The 24,632-nt window shown below is 41.7% G+C and overlaps 1 protein-coding gene across 1 annotated transcript in view; it reads left to right on the forward strand.

The window, feature by feature from the left end:
• The first annotated feature begins 4,964 nt into the window (after window positions 1-4,964).
• Window positions 4,965-24,632, forward strand: part of kcnj3a (potassium inwardly rectifying channel subfamily J member 3a) — a 29,602-nt gene continuing 9,934 nt past the window's right edge. Inside the window, exons 1-2 of the mRNA XM_084362497.1 lie at window positions 4,965-6,570; window positions 8,153-8,369. Of these exons, the coding sequence (XP_084218623.1) occupies window positions 5,893-6,570; window positions 8,153-8,369 (895 nt within the window). The 5' untranslated portion in view covers window positions 4,965-5,892. The remainder of the gene's footprint in view (window positions 6,571-8,152; window positions 8,370-24,632) is intronic.

Genomic DNA, 24,632 nt, shown 5'->3' on the forward strand with positions numbered 1-24,632 from the left:
CACTGGTTTAGAGATGCTGCTCATCCACCACATGGTTTCACATTACATGGCAAGCATGAAGGGGAGCCTGTTAGAGCTCCAGCATCCAGCGAGCGTGCCTCAGATCATGTTAAAACCTAATCGTCGGGAGATGGGAGAAAGTCATGTCTTTCATGCAGAGGGGATTGTTTGTTTGAAATTTGAAAATCAATACTGTGGCAGCAAAATAAGATTAAAGAGAGTTTTTTGCAGTGAGGAAGTCGTAAATTTGATGTTGGGTAAATAGAAGAACAAATCCATCAAAGTCAGCATCAAAGCTGAGGCGCTTGTCCCTGCTCTCTCTCTGATTGTAGAGATTATAAAGGAAGATGGAAATTTAGAGAAGATTGTCTGAAGTGATTGGCTGATCTTCTCGGAGAATGACCTCAAGTGCTATCCTGGCTGATTCGGAGAGGAGGACAAATGCATCTCGTGTCCTACATTGGTCTGATTAGATTAATAAATCAATTCCATCCCCACCCGCCCATCAGGTTTTGCCTGGGCTATTTTTGTGAAATGGGTTACAGAAGATCAGCAAAGTATTTCTGATCATTGGCTAACGGCAGTTTGACACGCACTCTTGTGAGGACCATATACAGCCCGCTGATCAATGATGGAGCTGCAAGATGTTTTTTCATTGTGAAAAGGGTGGTTTTCTGGAGACAATGCCAAAATAACCTCTTCACAAAATGTGCAGCTTTTCCAAAAGCAGCCGTTATTAGATAAGAACTCATCTGCATATTCCAGTTTAGTGTTTCACAGTGTTACACATCAGCTGCCTCCTGGTGTGTGACAAGAACAAGCCCGGACCTTAACCTCTTTCTTGTATTAAGCTGTCAGTGACAAAGCCTGTGTGTTGAGCAGAATTAAAAGAGTGTTTCTGTGGGGTTGGGAATGTTTGAATGATGGTTCAAATAAGGTTTTTTCTACAGACTCCCTCATGGCTGATCATTCTAGAGACATTCTCTTTACACCGCATGCTATAATGTGTAATTGTCGCAGTGATTGTTACTGATCCTGAAATTAATCCACATGAAAATGGAGTCTTATTTGAATCAGGCTTGTTACATACTGTTTTCTGCTGCTCGTTTAAAGAAAGAAAAATTGGTATTTTTGCCAATATTTCTGCCCCTACAGTTTCGGATTGCAGTTCACTTAAGCACCACTGTCGCTAATATTACATTTAATCCAACAGCAAGAGGGCCAGCTTGGAGTCTGTCTTGCCGGCTTTTAATTTACGAAGCTCTTGCCAACAACTTAAAGCCAGCCCGAGATTTACTCGTCTCCTGCCACCTGGTGGGTCACTCTCTCTTTCTTCTTCTATGCTTCCTCTATCAACCTCCTCTTGGGTCTCTTTGCCTCTGTCATAATGTCCCTAGAGGCTTCTGAGCCTCATTTCATTTCCCGCCTGGCCAGCTCCAGTACTGGTGCCATTCTGGCGCTGCTCCTCATCAGCATTCCCCGCTCCGGGCCTGCTCATGAGCTAGCGCTGTAAACACCAACATTCCCCCGGTGCTCTGAGCTCCAAGTCTGCTAACTGCATGGCTAACTGAGCTAAACTAGTAAATGGCAGCTAAAATTAGCAGCAGTTAGTTAGCAACATGTAAAGCTATCTGTCCATCAGTAAGCTCTGTAAATCGCAGGGAATAGTTGCAAAAATTATATATTAAATATTCAACTTCTTACTTCGTAGGTCATGGGATCCGACAAGAACACACAATTTTCTGCCAAAGTCAGACAAATGCATCACATGCCCATTCCGGAGCTGCTCCCCATCACCATAACCCGCTCCAGATCTAAAAAAAAGCCTTCCTTCTGGTGATCCAAAGCTCCTAAACCAGCACTGTGAACGCCAACACTCTTTTGGTACCTCCACATCCAGTCCAAGAGCAGCTGGAGGACATCAGAAGGAAAACCAGAAAACTGTTTCTCCCATAAAATATGATCCACTTTCACCGACATCATTGTGTGTATCTTCCTAATCAAGTTCTCACCATGAGCGACGGGATCCTACATGAACACACAATTTTCTGCAAAAGTCAGAACAGTGTTGGTGTTTTTCTCTGTTTTTTCTATGTGCTTTCTGCTGGTTTGAAGAGGGCGGTAATGTCACCTCCTTACTGTGCACCAGCATCATTTGAATCAGAATCTGATGACAGCTGGTGGATTGTTTGTTCGCTGTCAATCAAATGTAATCAATCCGCATCCACACAGTCCTGATGAAGCAAATTAGCTGCGAGTTTGACAGTCAAACTCTTGATAAACAACACCTTAAAGATGTTTTTGTTTTTCAACTTTGACTGCAGCGTATTTAGGCGTGAATATCTAAACTTATAGAGAAATACTTTGATTTAAAGTTACTTTCAGACTCAAGAACACTCGACAGTAATGTGGACAGATTGTGTCATCAAACAACCCACTGCATCCTGAAGTTTATTGCTTTCTCTAAATGAACGTGCAGCAAAGACACTTTGACAAGAGTGGTGGAAAAACTTTGACTATATCTGCGAAACACAGCAATTAAAAAAATTTCAGCTCATAGTTAGCACTCACTGGCTGTTGGCCCATCCAAGCTAATAGCCTTATTTTTGCTCTGCAAATATGTGAATAGCCCTTTCCTCCTAATGAGGGTCAGAATGCATGGTGGATGACCCGTGTCCCCCCTGCACTCATTATAAAAAGCACAGAGTCCTGCAAGAAGCTGTGGCTAATGTTCACCTGGCAATTATGATGGCCTGGTGACTGTTGGGGAAATCTTTTCCTGTCTGTCCGCCTCGAGAGGACTGAATCAGAGAGCCTTGCAGACAACACTCGCAGGCACATCAACGTTGCACTGAGCTGCCATGCAATCGTTCATTTGGAAACGGTTATGTCAGGCCTTGGTGCTGTTTTTAGAAGCTACAGTAGGGCACGCTTGGCTCAGACTGGACGTGGAATATCATGCGTAAACCACAGGGAGCTACAGGATAATAGGAGCGGTAGATTTCGCCTGGAACCAGACTGACTCGACGACATATTGATCCCTGTGAGCTCAGACAATGGATCCAAAAATGGTTTAAAACAGCTATTGTAGACATTTGAAGGATCAACAGATGCTGCATGACATGACAGCAGAGTGTAAAGAAAAGAAAACCCTGTCTCGTCCATGAGTAATAAGCTTGAATCAGAAGTAAGGAAGGCCAATTGAAGAGCATTTATTTTGTAGTGTAATTAGGTAACATTTTACAATAAGGTACACAAGACTGTGAGTAGTTACTGAGGAGAATGACTTGATAGTTAATACATCGTTGATGAGTAATTCCTATATATAACTGTGATTGAAGGACTATTTAGTAGATAGTGACAAGTTACTGGAGAACAGACGGGGGATGTGACATTAATGAATCATTAGGTAATGATTAGTTCATAAATATCTGGAAATCAGAATACTGACCACATTCTGCATGAGCTGTTCCCGATTAACTATAAACTGTCACGAGCTAGTGATGACTCATTAATTACTAATTACTCAATCATTAGTTCATCTTCATGTGTAACTCCAAGTAAGGTGAAACTGAATACTGAGTAGTTACCCAATAAACTCATTTAATACTAATTAATTAATCATTGAGTAATGCTGTGTAAAATTGTTTCAGTTAACTTGAAGGTGCACAAAAAGAGTAACTAATGATTAAGTAATAAGTATTTAATGAGTATTAGATAACTACTCAGTATTATGTTTCACTTTTCTTTAAGGTACTTAAAAGAGAGTAACTAATGATTAGATTAGCGGCTTGTTCATAGTTAATCAGGAAATCAACTCAAGAAGAAAGTTGTCAGTATGTCTATTTACAGATGTTTATGAACTAATCATTACCTAATGATTCGTTAATATAGTATCTCCCAGTCTGTTCTCTAATAACGTAGCATTATTTGAATCACAGGTATTCAGGAATTATTCATTAACTATCAAGTCATTCCTGACTCATTCCTTACTCGCTCCTTAGTAACTACTCACAATTTTATGTACCTCATTGTAAAGTGTAACCGATATTTATTGACTCTTTCTGGGGTGAAAATGATCAGAATTGATCCCCAAACATGACTCCAACTAAAACTGGCTGATTTCAAAGCAGCAGTCATCTGCGATTTCCTGATTAAGTGATAATTGTTCTTTTTACCTGCACGTCAGTACATCAGGAGCGGGAAGAGAGGGGTGCAGAGAGGTAAATATGTGTGAGAGAGGGAGGTGGTGGTATGTTCCTCCGCCTGCCTCATGTGTGTTTTGAGAGACGGCGTGTAATCCTGGGTAACTATGGTGTGGGTGTATTCCTCTGTGGCCATGATCTCGGTAATGTGATGAGTGAATTCTGAGTATGTGCATCCCGGTTTACAGCTCTGTGGCCCCCCTGAGATCCAATACTGTTCGCTGTGATTGTCAGCAGCCTTTTCCTGCAGAACTTGTTACTCTGTAAAGATCTCTTGTGTGCAGCATTCACCGAGTAAAGTGGGTGCAGTCACCCGTGGGATGGGAGTGGGGTCACCGGTGGCTCTTAGCACAGGTGACCCAGAAAAACAAGCAGCCAACATAACATGGTGCATTTGTAAATGTCCACTACAGACGGGAGGGCTTTTCCTGTGGAGGAAATTGGGAAATATATTTGTCAAGCACCAAAAATGTGGAGATAAAGGTGTTCATTTCTATTATTTTCAGTTCCTTTTTTTTGTATTTACAGATTTGGAGAGAGAGAGAGAGAGGCCTCTTCACTCTCTTATCAGAAGCTAAAATGTGGCGTACAGTGTGATTAGCTGAAAGTCATCATGACATCTTGGCTGCAGCTTCACATATTTGATCTCTTGAAGAAGAAGAAGAAAAAAAAGAAAAACTGTCAAATCAGGCAAACCCTCGTCTTCTTCTTCCCTCCTCCTCCTCCTCCTCCTCCTGCTTCTCCACCACCAAATTGTCTGTCTTTGTAGTACCACTAGGCAACAGTGAGTGCATCACTGGAAACGTGGAAGTGCGCAGGAGCCGCGCAGGGAAATCGAAGGGAAAGAAAGGATCTAACCAGCCAAAAAGAGCAATGTGTTGGATCTCCACCGCTGAACCATGAGAATCCAGTCGACATTTGTCTGAGCGAGGAGGGTGGGGGGGATAAGGTGCCCTGAAAAGAGCCTGGCCATCAGCGTCGATGCGCGCAGCCAAAAATGACGACAGTGGGACAGTGATTTTCTTCCTCCGGCTCGACATTTTTTACAGTCATATGCTTGGATGCAATTCATCTCCTATGTATACAGCTCGCAAAGGAAGGACTGGAAACCGAATCTACTCCAACACTGCAGCCGCAAGTGCGCACAGAGACGTTTCCTCCTGGATTCCTCCTAATTACGCAGAGATATTGGTGCTTTACGGGCCGCTGAAGGATTGTGAACTTTCGCACGAGAACTTACTCTGTGAGCACATTATTGAGCAGGTCGATACAGCCCCAACCTTCACGGGCGATGAGTAATCCACGACGCAGCAACTGATAAACCTGTGAAACCCGGACTGCGACTGGCGCGTTTGGATACCTTATCCTGTGCGTCTCGTAATTTTTTTTATTTTTTATTTTTTTCATATGGCTTCTATCATCGGGGTTTGTAAACTACTCGTCCGTTCTTGATATTTCATGGCTGTAGAGTGTAGCAACAGTGGTGTGTGGCGAAAGAGGACGATGCAAGACTAACTGGGAACGAAGACAGCGCACTTTTATCGCCTTATTTCCCAAAACAGGAGACATTGCGCACGGGCACTGACGACTGCAGCAACTACAACCCAGACTTTTTTTTTTTTTTTTTTTGTTCCATCATTGAATCCTTTGTTGTTGTTTTTTTTCTTTCGCTTGCTGTCATCGTAGTATGTCTGCACTTCGAAAGAAATTTGGGGACGATTATCAGGTAGTGACCACCTCATCTAGCGGGTCTGGATTCAATCAGCCTCCCCCGGAGAAAAAGAAGAAGAGGCAGCGGTTCGTGGACAAGAACGGGCGATGTAACGTCCAGCATGGGAACCTGGGTGGTGAAACCAGCAGATACCTCTCAGACTTATTCACAACACTCGTAGATTTGAAATGGCGCTGGAATCTGTTTATTTTCATCCTCACCTACACAGTCGCTTGGCTCTTCATGGCCTCTATGTGGTGGTTCATCGCGTACATCAGAGGAGACCTCAACAAAGCACACAACGACAAGTACACTCCATGTGTGGCCAATGTCTATAACTTTCCCTCAGCCTTTCTCTTCTTCATAGAGACCGAGGCCACTATAGGATATGGCTACAGATACATCACAGACAAATGCCCCGAGGGGATCATTCTCTTTCTTTTCCAGTCGATCCTCGGATCGATCGTCGATGCCTTTCTGATCGGCTGCATGTTCATCAAGATGTCTCAGCCCAAGAAAAGGGCCGAGACTCTGATGTTCAGTGAACATGCGGCGATTTCTATGCGAGATGGGAAACTAACTCTCATGTTCAGGGTCGGCAACCTGCGTAACAGCCATATGGTCTCTGCACAGATCCGCTGCAAATTGCTCAAAGTAAGTGATGCCACTTTTAGACGAGAGGAGTCCAATATTTTTACATTGTTCATCATGGCCCAGTCCATGTTCTTCTTCTTTTTTTAGGAAACTCACACTGAAAGGCCCACATACTGACATTTAAGCCTACTCCAAACTGTTCATGAAGAGGTACCCTTCAAAAGACAAAGCTTCACTCACATTTTCTGCATTAAAATAAGGCAAATTACACAAATCAGACTGTAGGTAACCATAAAACCATCAGCAAATAATGACCAAGCCATAGCTTCTATGTCACAAATTACATATGTTGCACAAGTGATAGAGGACAAATAATCAATAAAGTTTCCTTATAGGCCTTCGCCTCAACAATGTGTCCCTACATCAGACCTTGAGGAGAACATGTTCATAAAGTGTCACAGCTTGGTGTAAATGTGCTTCTGGTCTTTTTTTAGGAGATCATCATCTATGGATTTCCCTGCTGTCCAGCTCCTGGCTTCTTAAAACTTTACAGTAAAACTATAGAAAACGTGCTCATGGTCCAATTATTTTGGTAATATACAAACACTGATAGTATACTGTAGGCAATTAAAATTAGAGCCCGACAAATTCTGATATCTATACATTGGCCGATATACACACAGTTTTTGCAGTGATCCCTCAAGTGTGGCGATCGAACACTTGTGACAAAGATATTTTACAGTTTAACCATTAACCTTATCGTCTAAAATGACATCAGTGCACTGAAACAGTGAATTTTATTTGAAATGTAATAATCATGATTCACCACAAGCGTCGTTTTCTGCACTGTGTTCTTAAAAAAAACTAAAAAGTTTTAATATCGTCTGATATCGACAACGTATACGCTGATACCGATCTACAGTATGTGCGATCAGCCGACCGGTCGGGATCTAAATAAAAAAAGTATAAACTAAGCCGTGTAAGTTTTACTACAGCCACACTGCAGTCTTACCAAGCACCTTCGCAAAGAATTAAAAATGTTTAAGAAGCGTTCTACATGTTTCTAATATTATTTTCACCTCACGATTATTGTGGTCTATCGAATGCCATCATCGACTTCATCTTTAACTCTGTTTAATGTTTTTTTCTCGCATTTCAGGCAAAAAACATGACCCTCAAAGTACGAGTGTAGGCAGGTGGAGAGAGTCTGTAACCATAACTGTAAATCAAGACCTAACATCTCCATTAGATTACTCAATATCACGGTTATCGTGAATATCGTGATATCGTGACACCACTACTCCTCCATGACAGTGAACTGAATACATTTGGGTTGTGGAGGACAAAACAAGACATCTGAAGACGTCATCTTCGTCAACATTTTCTGACACTTTAAAGTCCAAACAACTAATCGATTAATCTGAAAATGAATTAGTAGCAACCGTAGCTGAGGAGGATGTTCTTGCAGTAGAGATGCCTCTTTAGACGTAGTGTAAGTTTTTTTGCTTTGTTGCACTGCACAGAAAATGTAAGAGCCTCGCACAAATCCTCCTGAGAAGCTGTAGAGAAGTCTGTCTTACCCCCTTCCTCCCCCCACCACCAAACATCTCTTGTCTCTGTCTCTTCCTGTACGCTTCCGTAGTCTCGCCAGACTCCCGAAGGCGAGTTTCTTCCGCTGGATCAGTTGGAGTTGGACGTGGGTTTCAGCACCGGGGCAGACCAGCTCTTTCTCGTCTCACCACTCACGATCTGCCATGTGATTGACACCAAAAGCCCCTTCTACGACCTCTCCCAGAGGTCCATGCAAACAGAGCAGTTTGAAATCGTGGTGATACTAGAAGGGATAGTAGAGACTACAGGTGAGTACACAACAACACTCTAACAGGCCTGTTTTACTGCATGGTGAGGTGCTGCAGGCTGAAGGATGTTTTATTGTCTTTTCGATGATCCTGAGGTGCCGCAACATCGTTTTTAGCAACGAATCTTATAAAAAATATCGAGCTCTTGCATCAGTGTTGACAGCTGACACCCAAATGGACTCACTACTGAGCTCTTGATTGCATTTTATTGATTTTTGGTGTCAAAAATGCAGAGGAGCTTGTTATGGCAGTGGTTAGCATTTATATATAGATCATAGATGATTGATTTTATGAAGACATTTATTCATCCGTGTATTAAAGTTTCAAGCTAAATATGAACGTCAAACACTTTGAACCTCTGGCAGGTCACCGTTAGGGCTATATATGCAGTATTTTCTTTCCCTCGTCTGAAACAAATTTCACCCCTCTGCCTTTGTGGCCGCACAGCACCTACCTCGTGGCTGCTGCTGTTCTCAGAGGGGATAATAATTTGCTTTCTAAGGTCCCTTTGGAATTAGGGAATTCCATTTCCACGAGATGAGTAATGCCCCGGGTGAAATTCTTCCACTGTGGTCATTTTAAATTCAACCGTTTATTTGACACAGCTGATATAGTGTAGGGGAGAGCTCCTTCAGGGCTGCGGAGGGAACAGTTGTAATGGCTTGGTTCAGAGAAAACAGCATATGGAGATGTGACAGAGAGGCTTACAGGCTGACACTGCAGACAGCAATTAGCAAAAAAGATATTCAGCTGCAAATAGATGGCTTTGAGAGGCATTTAGTGCAGTTTTATCTGAGGTTGCAGCTGAGCGTTATCTGCTTCTTGAGGTTATGATGTGCATGGTGCACATGGATGTTAAAGGGGCACTATGTAGAAATTGAAATCTAATTTGGCCTAAACAAACTAAATAAACAAACTCTTTGTTTTCATGACTGAATAAACAAACTGACCTTACAGGACAACACAGTTTCATACTGTTTTACTTTGTTTATATGTGGCGGACCCTGCCACCTTTCTAGCTTCAAACAGTGTTCTGGGGACCTTATTGTCCTCTGAGAACAGCTTGTTTATTCAGTTATGGAAAAAATAAACATTTCTGAGTTTGTATTATTACCTCATTAATGTTGTAAATGTGAAAATTCTGAGTTCGAATTTCTTCTCCAAAACTACATAGTGCCCCTTTAAAGTATCAGTGTATAGTGTGAGATATGTCAGTCTTTGTGCGTTTGTACGCCTGATTCTCTCTACTACAGCTTCTTGCTTTGCTTCTTTTTTATTTCACTTAATTATTTATTGACTCAGCTAATTAATAACAAGTAAACATGTGGTGCAGAAATCAGAATTAGAGTAATTAAAATGTGCAGCTAATTAACCTGAAGCAGCCTGCTGTTGTGTGCAGGTCGCCTCGATTTTAAGGTATGAAAATATGCAGCGCAGCGATGTGATTGGATTATCGTTGGTGTATTAGCAGGCGTTTGTGTCACAGGAGCATGTGTGATCCGATCAGCGTTAATTAAACTGGTTTGGATGGTTTGGCCCACCTTTGTGCCTCACAGACACACGGAGGAGCGGGTCGTGGCCATGTGAAGTCGGTGGAAAAGCCTGATGTAGAAACAATCTATGGTTAAAAATTTATGTACAGTGAAAGTCTAAATCCTCAGACGCTTTCATTTCTGGCCAATGTAACTCTGTTTCCATGGCAACCTCTCCTTGAGTATTCAGGATTGCAGCACTGCACCTAAACTTAGGTTGTTTTTTTTATTTTTTTTTATTCCTATGGTATAGGAATGATTTCAGTAATAAACCGGGGCAAACATTTGATGCTGGAACATGAAATGAAATCGCTCTGTCGACAGCATCACCTGGTATTAAGGAAGATCTCCTCTGAAATATGAAAAAGCACACGGAGGCGTTACTGTACGAGCGCCTGCCAGAACAGGTGATACAGCAGAGAAAGAATAAGATGAAATATTTATGAGGCTTGTTGTTTACTAGCGAGGAAGCTGCCCAACTCCCCAGATCTGTGTTTTTTTTATCGTTGTTACTTGTGGAAAAAAGCACTGTCTGGAACACGAGTTAAAATACTCTCCGCTGCACATTAAATCGGCACAATTACTGGCTCTTTTGTCCTTCCTGCTGGATAATAACAGACAAAACTGTGTACCCTTTTCTGACATAGTAACCTTTTGTTCCCGGAGATCACACGCCAAATATTTCGGACTGACTGAAGTTAGGCACAAGAAAAGAAAACAGAGGTGTGTGTATGTTGGAAGAGAGCACGTAGGAACTCAGAATTGTTCCTCTTTGCTGTAACCTCTGACAACCTCTACATTGTATAAAAAGGCATGAGCTGTTCCTCAATCCTTTTGAACAGGAGCCCAAGGCGCTTTTGATCACCACCTCAGTATGATGCACGTTCCAAATGAGACATGTAGGATGTCTGGTAGCAGCATATTTTCTCCTGGAGTGATGCCAGTTGTGGCTTTGTGGTATCGAGTTGGTTTTCTAACGCGGCTGCGGGGAGATGTTGTGCTGCTGAGGATAAATTGGCATTACATCACGTTGCAATTAATGTACTGTACAGGCTGCTCGGCCTGAAAAACAGGCTGGAAGGAGGGGAGGGGGAGGCACAAACAAGAGTGAAGTTATTGGTTGAGGTAACAGCACTAACAGGTATAATGCCTGACACGATAAGCAACACAATCCACCCCCCAACACGTACCTTTATTGTTACTACAGTGTCATTTTATGCATGTGCATGTCAGGCTCTGTGTGTGAGCGATTCATCCTCTTGTTACTTTTGTTGATGTGACTCTCAGCACAATAACACCAAGCTGAGTTACTTCTGCCTTGTTTGTGCATTGCAGGCATGACAGGTGTTTGGATAACAAAAGAGGACTTTAACACTGCGAGAGTGAAAAACAAGGAACGAGTGCAGCCCGGCTCATATTGTGTAGAGCGCTAATGCCAATTAATAATAAATACACCGTGTGGAAGACATTAAAATTTTGTTATTAGGGAGTTATATATTGCAGAAATAGGTTGAACAACAAGCTGCCTTAACTCTCACAGAGTCCGCAGTGCAGTAACATCTGCTCAGTCGTGAGATGGTCTGTTGAACAAACTGATCACAGTTTCTTTTCTGTTTTTCTCAGTACTGTCTCTTTGAATTATAATATATGCATTAGGGATGATATGCATCAGACCACACGATAAATCCAGCCAATAATACAAAGCCAAATCATTTACTGACCAAGCGCAGCATGGAGGAGAAGAAGAAAAAGTGCAGCATGCTGTAGTTGCACTAATAACATCAAACTGCAGCACCAGGATAGAGCCACACCAGCACATCCTCACACCACAATGACTGAATAAGTCAACTGCCAGTGACTCCCAAAACAACATGACCATTGCAGCCTACCAGTGACAGGTGTACAATGGGATTTATTCGTCATTATACAACACAGGGTTGCATAACGAAATGAAAGTTTGAAAACTCCTTCATGCTCCACAAATTACAGAACATAGGTATAGACAGCATTTATATACACATAAACACGAAGTGCATCTTCTGAATCTGCATCAGAGTTTATGTAAGCAGCAGCAACCAGATGGTGATGATAATGTGGTCAGCATCCTTATGTCAAAAGTTCAACATCTGGGAAACACTGTCCATCTCCTTTGACTGTGTGTGAGCACCAAGCATCGATGTTGTAAACACAGAGTCCACCTCTTCTCGTACGCCTGCGCTCCTTCGGCTCAGAACGCGGTCGAGTGCAACAGCTTGATCTGAGATGTTGTGGTGGAGACAGGTCTCTGTGGGCACAATAGTCTCTGATTTCATGTTGTTTTGCCAGCCTGAGTCTCATTTTGTCCATTTTCTTTTCCCGTGAGCAGACATTAGCCAGGAGCAGCCTTAAACCAAGCTGGATTAGCATGGGGGACATTAAATAAATATGTTACTTCTGTACCTTTTCAGTTACAAATGTTTATATGTTACTTTTATTCCTTATGTTAAATTATGTACGTGATGTATTATTACCTTATTAATATTGTAAACGTTAAAATTCTGAGTTTGAATTTCCTCTGCACAACTACATATTGCCCCTTTAAGGCACTCAAAGACCTAGAAAGTCAGAAGTGACTTGAGGTACACGACATGTTTGCTTGATCAACATGTAACTGAAACCAAGGTACTGTTGTTGCCTAAACATAACCACATGCTGGACTAAGAGACCATGCGTTCCATACATTTGACTCCTATAGAAACACACGTTGGCAACTTAAAACATATTGATAGTATATTATCAGTATACTGTTTATGTGAGTGTCATTTTTAGGACAAAGGGTGATCTTGTCTTCAGCCACTTTCAGCTAAAACACCACACGGACGTTTTCGCTTGTTTCCTAATTAGACGTCTTCTCGGGACTGCGTGGGCGTGTATGAACTGAGCTTGACTGACAGCTGCCTGACTCCACTTTAAGTTGTGTAGCACCGTTTAGGGCGAGACAGCTTTCCCTGTTATCGCTCGCAAAGCTCCACCCAACTTCAGTCTGTCAAATCAGACAGAATGATTGAAGACACCTGTGTGGGCAACCGTTATTTCACAGCAGACATGCTGACTGGTCATAGTAGGAACAGCACAGGTAATACTACACTACTACTACATAACGATGGCTCTGTTCTATTCAAGTGTTCCAGTGAGCCATGATTGTAGTGAATGCATGAATTAAACGGAAAATTATAACTGTGAATTGCGGAAATAAAATACAAATTAATGCATGTTTTCTCCAGCTACTGTTATGTGATGATTATGAGTAGGCTCTTCGAGAGAAACAGCTCGTGGCACTAATTTTCCAGTCCAGTGCCGTCAAACCATTGTAGGAAGAATGCGGAACATGATGACATAATTAAAAAAGCGCCAATCAAACTTCAAAAGGCGAAAAACAATGTAGAAAAAGTGATGGAAATATGGTGTTTCTGTTTGTCTCATATTAATTTCAGAAGGTTACAATTTCCACACCAGGGTCGGGGCAAAATGTTGATGCTGCAATATATCTTATTGCTTTCTCTCGTGATAAGATTATCAGTACACTGGAGCCAAATATTGATATTTTTATCAAAAGGTGCAGTGCTTTCAAGAGATTCCCTTGACAGTGTGACCTATCAGAGTCACTTCTCCGTAACACCAGTTGTGTAAACTTCTGTTAACTTGATTAACATGGATTGAAAAGAATAAGAAGAAAAAGGAAAAATGAATCTTCTTTTAAACATTTTAACTCCAGCCTTTTGCCAGTTCATGGCAACTGTACATTGGTATGATGGATCACATGGACATGACTTGACATGAAGTTGCAGTAAGTGTGTGTGTGTGTGTGTGTGTGTGTGTGTGTGTGTGTGTGTGTGTGTGTGTGTGTGTGTCTGTGTTAGTGGTGTAAACATCGACACTCCCCCAGTGCTCTGAGCTCCGGTTCGGGACTGCTAGCTGCACAGCTAATTATGCTAACTAGTTAACAGCAGCTACATATAGCAGCAATTAGTCACTACACTACCAATATGCTGTCCCCTATTTGTTATGAGTATGAATTTGATATGTTTCGTCTCATGTTGAAAATCAGAATCGCTGTATCGCGATACCATAACTATCACGCGGTGAGTCATATCGTATCAAGAATTACTTGCAGGTGGATGGACATGTACTTGAAGGGGCTGTTCACGCGAGGTTTTTGCATAAAATGGTCAACTTCTGTTGCGTTTTGGCCGTTTGTTCATACGCCAACAGCGTTTCAGGGCCTGGAAACAAAAACTTGGAAAAAATGGGTTTCAGGGTGTAATCTTTTGAAAACGCCACCCTTACCGCCCTGAACTTGGAAGTTAATATTGTCTGTTGTCATGTTAACGGGGCCTAGGTGAGCCGGCTTGCATGAAAGGAAGCAGCTAAATGGAATCCAGCCATTGTGGATTCACCAACGTGACTTGTGTAAAAACTCTTATGTGACAGAACGGCCTCTTCATCATGAACATGTGGAAAACAAATAGTGAAATAACGGTATTTTAATAGCATCACAGGGTTATTTAGACTGTACCACCACAGAGCTGCTGATGACCTGACTTTGACTCATCATCTGATTCAGACGTACTACAGTACGTGCAGTCTTAAAATACATCAGGAGTTTAGATAAATGTCCCATTAACACCAGCAATGCTGTTCACCACTACAAAGGATTAAATACCAAGCCAGAGGCAATCTGTTCATTAGTGGAGCTGATTCTGGAGGACCCAAAATAAACTGTAGCTGCCAGTAACAGACGTTTAGGTTCTCCCAACCGTGAAGCCAATCAGTGTATTGCAACTAAATTAATTTCATGAATTCCAGGGTTGGATTTTTTACAGGATGCAGTTACCCAAACCTCCCGTGTATGCAGAAGATCGAATGTGTATTTATGTAATTTAAGACGGGGCAGTTTCCAGATTAGAGAAATAATCACCAAAAAAGAAAAAGAGCTGATGATTTATTTCACGGGGAAACTCATTTTCATTGCAAGTCTGTCAACACATGAGTCCCTGACATTTTGTATAGTGTTGTTGGGGTCTAACATGGTGGAAAAACACAGCGTTAAGATCTTCACAAGCTCTGAGAAGTGTTTTTAAATTCACTCATCAGCTATGAAAAGCAATTATTCATAAACTGTATCATCAGCATAAACCTTTTTTTTTTTCCTCTTTTCAGAGTGATTTGAATTTCATGCAAATGTGTGGTGTGTGTGATCATTGCACTTGCAGTGGAATTCAGAAAATTCTGCAAATAAGTCATACTTAGATGTGTTTTCCAGGATTTGTAGGCAGAAAGTTACTTCATGATAGACTACGCTGTTTATTTAAATGCTTATATTTGTTTGCTCTGAGATTTTATTTCACTCTTCTGGTGACACAGCACATTTGTAGTGCAGGCGCTCTCTGCCAGATACGTCTCAAACTAATTCCAACTCCTCAGAAAGCATGGTGATTAATTGAGGTTGTATTATAATTACTGATATTCAGTGAAATAAATGTGATAGGACACAATTCTTCTTCTTCATCATCACCTCCTTCTTCATCTTTATCTTTTTTGTTCTTCTTCTTTGTCTTCTTCTTCTCCATCTTCTTTTCTTCTTCTTCTTCCTCTTGTTACATCCTGGCCCTGTCCGTCTGTCTGCTGTTTGCAGAATATCTCTGTTAAGAACAGATTCAGGCTCTTAAGCCCCATATGTGTGCAGATTTGTTGTTCCTGTTCAAGTCCAAGTTGAGTCTCAAGTCATTTATTTTCTGTTGACTCCAGGTAACAATTACTCTCTGCTCTCTGCTTACTGAACTAATAATCTCCATGTTTGTATATGTTTTTCCACTGACTGTCTGTGTTGTACATGAAACATAATGTCACATGTCATCTGTTGATTTGGTCACGACGCAAACTACGGCACAAAGATCAAAAACTCTCATCTCTTCGATAAAGTCATTGGTTGATTTTGATTGTTTTCAGACGTTTCTGTCAGCCCCCTCTTTTTCATAGCGCTACAAGGCTTTCCTGTGATTCACTGCTATAGGGTAAAAAATAGAATATCCCAGCTATCTGCTCATTTTAAAGTGTGTGTGTGGGCGGCAGGGGGTTGGTTGCATATAGACTGGATCAACTGGTAATGTTTATTCATGTGTTTATGTGTGCATAGATGCAGTATTTGACTGGAGCGGCTTTGAATAATGAATCACCTACCTGTGTGCTCAATATTTGAACTCTTGCAGCTGTATTTTTCAGATGTTTGGACCTGTGTAGTATTAAAGACTGAGGAAAAGAGGCAGAAAATATTTAACATGACCGTAGAGTCATGATTACATATAGTAATTCTTTGAGACTCTTGCCACCGGGTGGGTAAATAAAAAATCAATTACCTGACCTATGTTGTGGAAAAATAATTGTTATATAATCATAGCCTCAATTAAGTTATTGCTGTTGTGCAACAAATATACATAAAGCTTATATTTACAAAATGAAATTAAGGGTGATTATTGCTTTGATGCAGACTCTGTCTCGCACTGAAGCCAGCCAGCATAATTAATTGGAAACATCTATCGCCACTGATTAGCCAAGCAGCCAATGTCATGGCCCGATCTATGTTTTATCATCAGCAGCAGTAATTGAAATGAAAATGGAGAGGTTTCTATTGCGCCCGAGGCCTAATAGTTCCAATCATTTGAGTAAGAGGCCGTAGCCCCTGAGCTCCGGGGTCGCCTGACGTCGGGAGCTCCAGAGCTCTGGTAAACACTGGCGCGAGTGAACCCCCGGATATGAGCCAGCTGTGAAAGGCCACGCCGTCCCCGGGATACACTGACCATTATTCATTCTGGATCATTACACCGAGAGCGTGTCGTCCCTTCCCGGTGTCGTGCTCTCTGCCACGGCCCTGCGGGGTCGAAGGGTTAAAGTGGCTTCAGCGGGGAAGCTGCAGATCAGGTGAGAGCAGGAGTTTCCAATTAAATATAATGTGCTCAGGGTGAGAACTCAGGAGAGGAGTGTGTGTCCCTGCTGAGCTCCACCTGCGATACGCCACGTGCTTGGATACCTCACAGCTCTCTTGTTGAGATGTATTTCACTCTTGGTTCATTTGACTGTATTAACAGTGCAGTATGTTTTCCTTACTATCTGCCTGCCTTGAATATTGCAGCATGACAGACATGAGTAATGTTTGCAGTGTCACAAAGAGGTGTAGTGATAAAAAAAATCTGGGTCTGAATTCAATAATATACTGATACACTTTGCTGGTAATCTTTATTTAAACAACGTTGACAGTCTATTATTAATATTTATTATGTTCATCAAAAGTTACTAAAGTTTCACCAGTGCCTAATTAAAGCAAAATTAGCATGGGGAAAGAGGAATTCTGAGGAATTTACTTGTTTTTGTGTGTTAATGATTCATACTAACCAAAAGTTTTGCAATAGGTTCTGTAGAAAGCCTCAGCTGGCAGCTGCGACACGGCTGTAATGGCTTCAATGTAATCCTTCGGGGCAACGGCGACCGTCAAGGTTACATCCACTAAAAATGCTTGTTTTTGCTACTGACAGGCTGAGGTAGTCCGACAACATTATGGAAATGATTGCAACAGAGACAGACCTTTTTGTTAAATAATAAGAACCTTTTTGTAATCAGAAACACAAGTGTCACTGTGAAATTGAGTTTTACTTTTTAAACTTAAAGTACATTTTGCTCAAAATACTTCTGTGCTTTTCCTTTAGTGAGATTTCGAATGCAGGGCTTTTACTTTAAATGGAGCATTTTTATTTTGTGGTTTTACTACTTGAGTAACAGCTCTGAATACTTCTTCCACATGTCAAGATTGTATTCTTTCTGTACACTTTCTGATTCCGATGTTTTCCAGGCTACGCCACATACTGTACATTTGATATCATGAAGATCTCTATAATATAATGCAGCCTGTTACAACAGACTTGCAATGAATACTGACGTTATGTTGCTTAATGTTCCATTTTATGAGACGGGCCGTCATAGAGGTGTTGGTTCTTCTAACTTTTTGTGATGTTGTCGCACACATAATGGTTATATTTTCACTGTAATTCAGTTCATTACAACAAGAAGAAACATTACACCCTCAAAATCACCACAGAGATGAGTCAACACCTCACACAGTCTAAAAATTAACTGAACTTCATCAGCTTTACAAAGATTTCATGCAAGGATGTGTAATTTTATTAAAAGGTGTTCGGGATATTTTGTCCACCCCCTGTATATTGGCGTCTGCTGAACAGCTACCCATTCTGCTCTCCATGAAGGCAGCCTGTTCTAGTTTGTTGTATTGAATAACTGAAATTAGCTTGACTAATTTCAGATAAACAAACACGGGTTTTCTCCACACATCGGTGAGATTTACCTGCTATGTCTACTGTACATACAGTAATTGCACTGGGGATGAACTCCACATAATGGGCATTGCAGCGCACCAGCTATGACATCCTGGATTCATTATCCCTTTTAGATGAACTGTGCAGGCTTCCCAAGGGGGAGCACGGTAATTGTGTCTTTAGGGATTTGTCAAGTCCCTGTTGGATGGCAATAAATCATTGGGAGAGGAGGTGTGGCGGAAGACCTGGGATGAACTCGTGTGATGAAAAGCACCAGAAACGTTTCCCATTCCCCACAATGCCTCAGTCGTCTCCTCATGCCACGAGGAGATAGAAATAATTGACCGGGTCTCAGTTGCCTTTGTCTCAGAGGACGTCATGCCATGTTGTTGTGAGGAGGACACTTTTATGGTAATTAATAATAACACAAACTGTGGACCTGTATTAACCCCTGTCGAGATGATGGTTGGACACCCAAAGGGCAAAGTGTTATACATTCATAACTGAGATAATATTGTGACTCCACTTGTGTAAACCCTAACCCATTCTGATTATAATGCAGTTATATAAATACAGTCAAAGTGTCAAAACGCACATATTAAGAAACGTTACTGTAAACATGCCGTTCTGTAAGGTTGTGATGTCACTGCTATACTGTCACCGAGCTCAGTTATTTCCCCGACATGACCATGAGCTGACCAATCACAGCAGACTGGGCATTTCAGGAGCGGGAGCCTTGAAGAGACAGGCGCTAAAACTGTTCATTTAGAGAGAGAAAAATAATGTTTGTTAAACATTTTTAGCATATAAACATTTTAAAAAATCTGAGGGAAAAAACATCTGACTTTTATATTTTGTAAATTAATTTCTGACATAGTTTCAATACAGTAAATTCATTTATAAATGTTTATTGCCTTCAAAAAACCTTTAGCTTAGGTTGTATCGATTTCAGGGATACAGGTACGATCAATTTGAAGATACGCCAAGAAATGACATCACAATAGGAAAAAATACCAGTGCAGGCACTGGGGGACCATTTATATTGCAGAGTTCAAAGGTTTAAAGCATTATGATTTTGTCGTAGACACCCAAAATAAAAGTATTAACCTTAAAATGAGCATGATAAGGGATATTTACGAGGTTGTGAAAAAGGTTGTGATGCACTTGCAGTGTTAGCATTGATTGGTGGAGCTGCAACTGTGCCTGAAGTGCAGGTGAATCAATCCTGCGGCCTAAACACAATGCCACATGAACATGTCGTCCTCCAGCCTTCCTCCGGGAAGTCTCTTAATGTTTTTGTCACTCAGACATGCTTGAGTTTACAGGAATAATCTGCTCTCCAGCTCAAGTGACAAACTTGAAAGAAACAATAGGGACACTTACTTCTTAACAGCGAGTTACCTCTCCTTAGCACCATCTGAGCCGGAGATCTCTTAAGGCTTAAAAACCCCTCTCTTGTCTCCCTGCGTTCAGCTGCGTAACTCCTCTTCATGACTTAAGTAGATTTAATAGCTTAGATCAATACGAGATTATAGCTCTCACTCATTCAGTCTGTTTTATGGAAGGAAAATGGCTTTCTGATCATTTCTCGCTCGATTTATAATAAAGAGAAAATCATTCACAGCCCTGGTAGGTTTGGACACATCCCCAGTGGCTTTTTTCCTGTATGACCGATAGTGCTCGTTTGGCCTAAAGGAAATCCATAGATTGCCGTTTTGCTCAACTGGCTCCCTGTACAACAGTATTCAGAATTGCCTTCACTTGGTAATATGCGCTCTCCTGGCTGTGTTAATGGCCTACAGCCATATGTTCCTCTAGCCTGCCTGACACCCCACCTTGCCTTGTGTGGAGATGGTTGGCAGCCCCTGCTCCTCTTCCCTTCCCTTTCCTTCCCTTTCCAAACAGCCTCCACACTCAAGCAATTGCCTCAGCATCCAGGCTCTCCCCTCCCCCACAGCAGCGCACTTCTCCTGCCTTTTCCCTCCGTCGGCTTCCTCCTTCTTCTCATCGCTCAGCCGATGGCGATTGCTGTACGGGTGGAATAAAGCAGAGCAAACGACTGGACGTCACCTTCCCAAACAGTGTTTAACAGAGGGAGGGGGCTTATTTCAAATCAAACTGTGAAAAGCAGGTCACTGAATGCTTTTGCATTTTTCTACACTTTACCACTTGATGGTGGTCACCATAGAAACAGATGATCAGACAGGACTTGTGGCAACAATAGCAGTGTCTGTATCAAAATGAGTTTTTTTTATTCTTTGATAGGTACAATTTGTTCTATCCTTTTTAACATTTCACTGAAAAGAATAACAATTCAGCCGAACCACTAGGAACCATACTATTCAGACCTGTGTACTGAACTCTCCTCTCTTCACTGCATCCTTATTTTCCCCCTTTTCTTCAGCTTCTCCATCAGCACATTCAGCGCAGCAGCTTCATATGTTGCAACACAAATCCTAAAAATAAGACAAAGGGAAATTCTGCTTCCTGTTTTGTAAAAACAAACAATAATTTAATTGTTCTTCCTCACAATCCAGCGATGTAGCGGTGGCATTTTGTGCATAGCCTTGGCCGCAGCGAGCGCCCGACAATGAGATCAGGATGAAATCTTGGACGGTGCTGTGTGCTGGTGGTGCTCTGTGTGTGCAGCGTCCAGAGTCTCATGCTTGTTTTCGCTAGCGTTCTTCTCATACATAACACTTGAGCTGTTTCCACAGCCGTGATAGACTGTCAGGGGACTTTGCTGACAGCACTGCACTGGTGAGTGATTTTGAATTTGTGTGTGGTCATTTGTGTGACTGAGTGAAAGAGAGAGCCAGACAGAGCGAGAGAGAGAAAGAGGGGGCGGGGGGTTATTTGTAATTTTGTCACCAAATAGGAGGTTTTTTGCGAAGAACTTTTCGACGCCCACCTTCCTTTTTCCGGTGACTCGCATTGTTAGAGTTCATCTGGAGAAGTCATTTGAATAAACCTTCATTTTCACATAGCAGTCAATTTTGAGTGTCATTTGCTTGGTGCCTGTGGGTTGTTGAATCATATAATAGCACTGATTTTTTTTTTTCTTCTGCGCAAAAATCTAGATTGAGGCCCTGCCTAAATGGTTTGACAGAGCTGTGATAAACAGACCCCTGCTCTCAGATCTGGCCCTCTGTCCTCAAGTGCACATTTGCAGCTGAGAATTTGACTGATCCGGGCGCCAAACGGATATGATCCTCCGGCCTCTGCGAACCTGGATGAGCTCCTTTGTCTGCGAATACAGCTTAGGTTTTTTTTTTTTCAGCTACTATCAAGAAACACTGGCAGGCTGCCTCCGAGTTTACAGTGCTTTTCTATTCCAGCCCCCCAAAAGAACCCATTTTATCTTTGCTGTCACTCTGCTGAGTCTGCGGCGGCTTCACTTTGTCAGACCAGAGAAGCAAACCAGCTCTGTGTTATCAAGGAAAAGTGCATTTATTTAGAGTCTCAAGCTGAGATGGCTTTTGGGCATCTAAATCTCAAAGTTTATTCTCGACACTTCCTGCCTCTTTGCTGCCTCTTTTTTCAGCCCATAATAGAATCAGCTGGGAGTGTGTGAAATATTGCATACGCTGTACGGTGCAGATAGAGCACCTGTAATCTCCAGACAGGCATCTCAGTGCTGCGTAGTCATTTCCAAAGTCATATATTTTTTTTAATTTTCATATTTGGATTATTCCTGGAGATTTAATTCAAAAACATAATTGTTGCTGAGATGTAAAACACCTGCACACCAGAGCAGAAATGTTTTTTTTCTTTTCTCCTCTGAAATCCTACCGTTAATGAGATGCATTTTTTTTTTATGTCTGTCTTGAACTTGTGGATTCAGCAGAGGATTATTCTAATGCCGCTCATGCTGTCACATGGATATCGCACACAGTATGAGCAGAGCAATAAAACTGCCTGGTGAACTTAAGCGATGAGGGACTTCTAAGGGGATTTCACACTTGTGGCAGATTGGCCAGTCAGGAAAGATCATTTATCCTGTATACTGTATTTATAGTCAGAGATGTCATGGAACAGCTGTCACAGGTTGACATGTAACATTATTTGCAATGTGCCAGATGATATTTTATTTTAGGAAAAAGTGTTGCCTTTACAAATCCTTTCATTTTTGGTATTTTTGCTGCATTTAAATTGTTTTATCTTAAGATGTTTACTATAATTTCAGTTATTTCTTCGTAATTTGATTGTAATGTGTACGTACACCTTAAGATTTCATTCATTTCCATACAATCAAAAACAAATATGATAAAAGATTAAATGTTGATGTTCTCTCCACCTGACGTTACACGTGACAAATGTCAGGTGGCACAGAATCGAACTGGTTGAAGCCGGAAACCTACCCAACCTCAGATTAGAATTTATCAAACAGTAAAGTAGCAGGCCAAAAAAACAAAACCATCAGCTGACAGATGCTAAAATGGTGTCTAGAGCTGAGGGTAACTGCAGAGACGGTAGCTTTCTATAGGTTTATCAAAACAACGGACCCCTTTCTCATTATAAATGGGACACACTGCCTACATCTATGTGCTTGGCTGAGCTGCTGTGGCTCGTACGCCTGTAGTGTCTCCACAGACAGTGTTGCTGTCTACTGCTGTCTACTGCCAGCCCCATCTTTCTACATGGAGTTAGTGTCTTCGATAAGGATCGATAACTGTGATTATGTGAATTTCTTTTACTGTTGTTCAGAGAGAGAGAGAGAGAGAGAGAGAGAGCAGACTGGAAAAATACTGCCCTTCACCTGACATGTTTTATATTTTCTTCATTTCTGTGACATGTACAAACTGTAGTGAAATGCTGCTATTATGTCGATACAACCATCAACAGATCATTTTCATCGTCTGTTTTCTCTGAGAACGACTCCTGTGATGCAGAAAAAATTGGCAGGGGCGCAGAATCTCCCAATGACGCGCTGCTGCAGACATGCGTGACCTGTGCTGCCCACACATGCTGTGTGTCCCAGGTGTTGTTACTCATTGTCTTTTTTTTTTCTTTATCTGCTTCTACTTGAGAAAAGGTCTCTGGCACTTCTTCCACCACTTCTGTTGATTGATTATTTTGAAACACCGGGGCTGATAGCAGATAATTTCAACCGAGCCTTCAAATAACCTCACTGTAGCCTATTGAGAAGACTGACAGACTAGTGATTTAGTAATTTGCAGAATCATCATCTGCGCAAAGATTTTTTTTTCTCTGGTGTGAAATATAATGTACGTGTACGTTGTAGTCGAACACACAACAGTGTGTGTTTGACTGTGAAGCATATGTAACACTGTTAAAACAAGTACGGAGTCTCTTACTGTGTTGCGCTTTATTTAGAGGAGCCACTCCATTGAGGATTTAAAATGTATTGGTATTGGCTCATATCGAGTCACAGAGGGGAACAGATAACCATTTACTGGAATTAGAAGTGTAATGGATCCACAGAGTTACAAATTTCTCCACTAATGGGCTGAATGAGGAATCGTGTCCTCATTGATTCCAATGATGTTTTGCTCCTCCTGGTTTCATCTGCCCCCCTCTCTCCTCCAACAGACCTGGTGTGATTTAACTCTAGTTTTTTTTTTTTTGTTCATTACTTGAAGGCCAAATTAATCCGATTATGTGTTGATTTGCTTTTATGGTGTTGCTTCTGATTAGAGCTGCACCAAAACATTATTTTAATCATCTGTTTAAGGGGCTACATTAACAGAATTTGAAGCAGCAACAGTGTTGATGTCATAACAATGACTTGTATGTACGGTGTTGCAGAGATGGCTATTGAAGATAGCTTGCTAACCAGCTAGCCCCGGTCCTACCCGTCCCTTAATACCACAAAAGGCGGCAGTCAGATAGCAATTGTAGTTTCAGCTGGCTATATTTTACAAGCTCTCTGAGCTTCTAGTGTAATAAATGAACAAAATAACCAACATTTCAAGAAAGGAAATACTTTTACATCCCCCCCCCCTCACCAAAAGTATCACATTTCTCCCTTTTACCGAACTAAGAGGAGTTTAATTGCCATCTTAACTGTTAAGGAGAGGTTGCATCTTAGGACCAGAATGCATGCGCGCACACACACACACACACACACACACACACACACACACACACACACACACACACACACACACACACACACACACACACACACACACACACACACACACACACACACACACACACACACACACACACACACACACACACACACACACACACACACACACACACACACACACACACACACACACACACACACACACACACACACACACACACACACACACACACACACACACACACACACACACACACACACACACACACACACACACACACACACACACACACACACGACAGAAAATGGG

The sequence above is a fragment of the Pagrus pagrus genome (assembly GCF_965226575.1).
Source record: "Pagrus pagrus genome assembly, chromosome: 9".
Classification (NCBI taxonomy): domain Eukaryota; kingdom Metazoa; phylum Chordata; class Actinopteri; order Spariformes; family Sparidae; genus Pagrus; species Pagrus pagrus.